This window comes from Bison bison, unplaced genomic scaffold (assembly GCF_000754665.1).
Source record: "Bison bison bison isolate TAMUID 2011002044 unplaced genomic scaffold, Bison_UMD1.0 scf7180017858500, whole genome shotgun sequence".
NCBI lineage: Eukaryota > Metazoa > Chordata > Mammalia > Artiodactyla > Bovidae > Bison > Bison bison.
Genome location: NW_011489072.1, coordinates 88,864 through 89,834, shown reverse-complemented (window position 1 = coordinate 89,834; position 971 = coordinate 88,864). Strand labels below are relative to the sequence as shown.

Here is a 971-nt window from a genome sequence, read left to right as displayed (position 1 = left end):
TGCACCAGAGATGGGGCTGGAGGGACACAGGGGAAAAGGTTTCTTCGGGCTCTCCACGCAATCAAGCTTGGGCTGCCACAGCCCGTGGAGACCGAGAGGAGGCGGGGTGAGGCTCTGGCCCAGGACAGAGACCCACGTGGACCTCCTGACAACTAAGCCAGCAATCCCAACCCGCCTCCTCCCCACGGCTGTTACCAAGAAAGAAGGCTAAGAGACCCACAGAGCCTTCAGGACTCACACACTTGACTTATGCATGCGGGAGGTGACCGTGCCCTCAGCAGGCCGCCAGACACGTACCCGGCAACGAGGATTTTGGGAATCTCCCCTGCAAACGCCTCGGCCATCTCCCGGCTACCCACGTTGGCAATGCAGTGCAGGGCCAGGCCCATGAAGGTGGGGTTGCGGCTGGCCAGGTCGTTCTTGATGGCGTTGTTGATCAGGCGGATGAGCTCACTGTTGGAGTTCACCAGCACGGAGATGAAGAGATAGCCCTGGGTTCCAGAGAGGAGAGAGACCGCCGCTGGACATACTCAGCCGGCCCCGAGCCCCACCCGAGTCTGCTCGGCGCACTGCTGTGCTCAGGCCACAGAGGGCCCCTGCGGCCCCAGGGGACAGAGCCCACGGACAACAACCCGTGGCCCCAGGGGACCAGAGCCCTCCTCGGACAGTTCTGCAGGACAAACCTGAGGCAATGTCCCCATGGGCATCAGACACCTTGGAGCCCCACCCTCAGCCCAGTCACTGGTCCACGGGGACCTGAACAGGATGGAAGGGCCTGCCTCGGTTGTGACGGGAACACTGCGGACCACCTTCCCTCTCTCAGCTGTCTCAGGGCCCCAGCGTCCCCTCACTACTGGGCCAAACTCCAGCCTCGTGCTGTCCCCGCTGTCCATGCCCTCCCCACGCCAGGGACAGCACCTCTCAGCCCCGTCGGTCTCGGGAGGAACTCACCTTCTGCTCTGGGCTCTGGC

General features: G+C 63.5%; 1 protein-coding gene across 1 annotated transcript in view; it reads right to left on the bottom strand.

Annotated features, from left to right (window-relative positions):
* The window catches only part of AP2A2 (adaptor-related protein complex 2, alpha 2 subunit), a gene marked incomplete at its 5' end in the record, with an annotated part of 48,785 nt that overhangs the window by 16,750 nt on the left and 31,064 nt on the right, over positions 1-971 (bottom strand). The window contains one exon of the mRNA XM_010863595.1: positions 239-491. Within this exon, the coding sequence (XP_010861897.1) occupies positions 239-491 (253 nt within the window). The remainder of the gene's footprint in view (positions 1-238; positions 492-971) is intronic.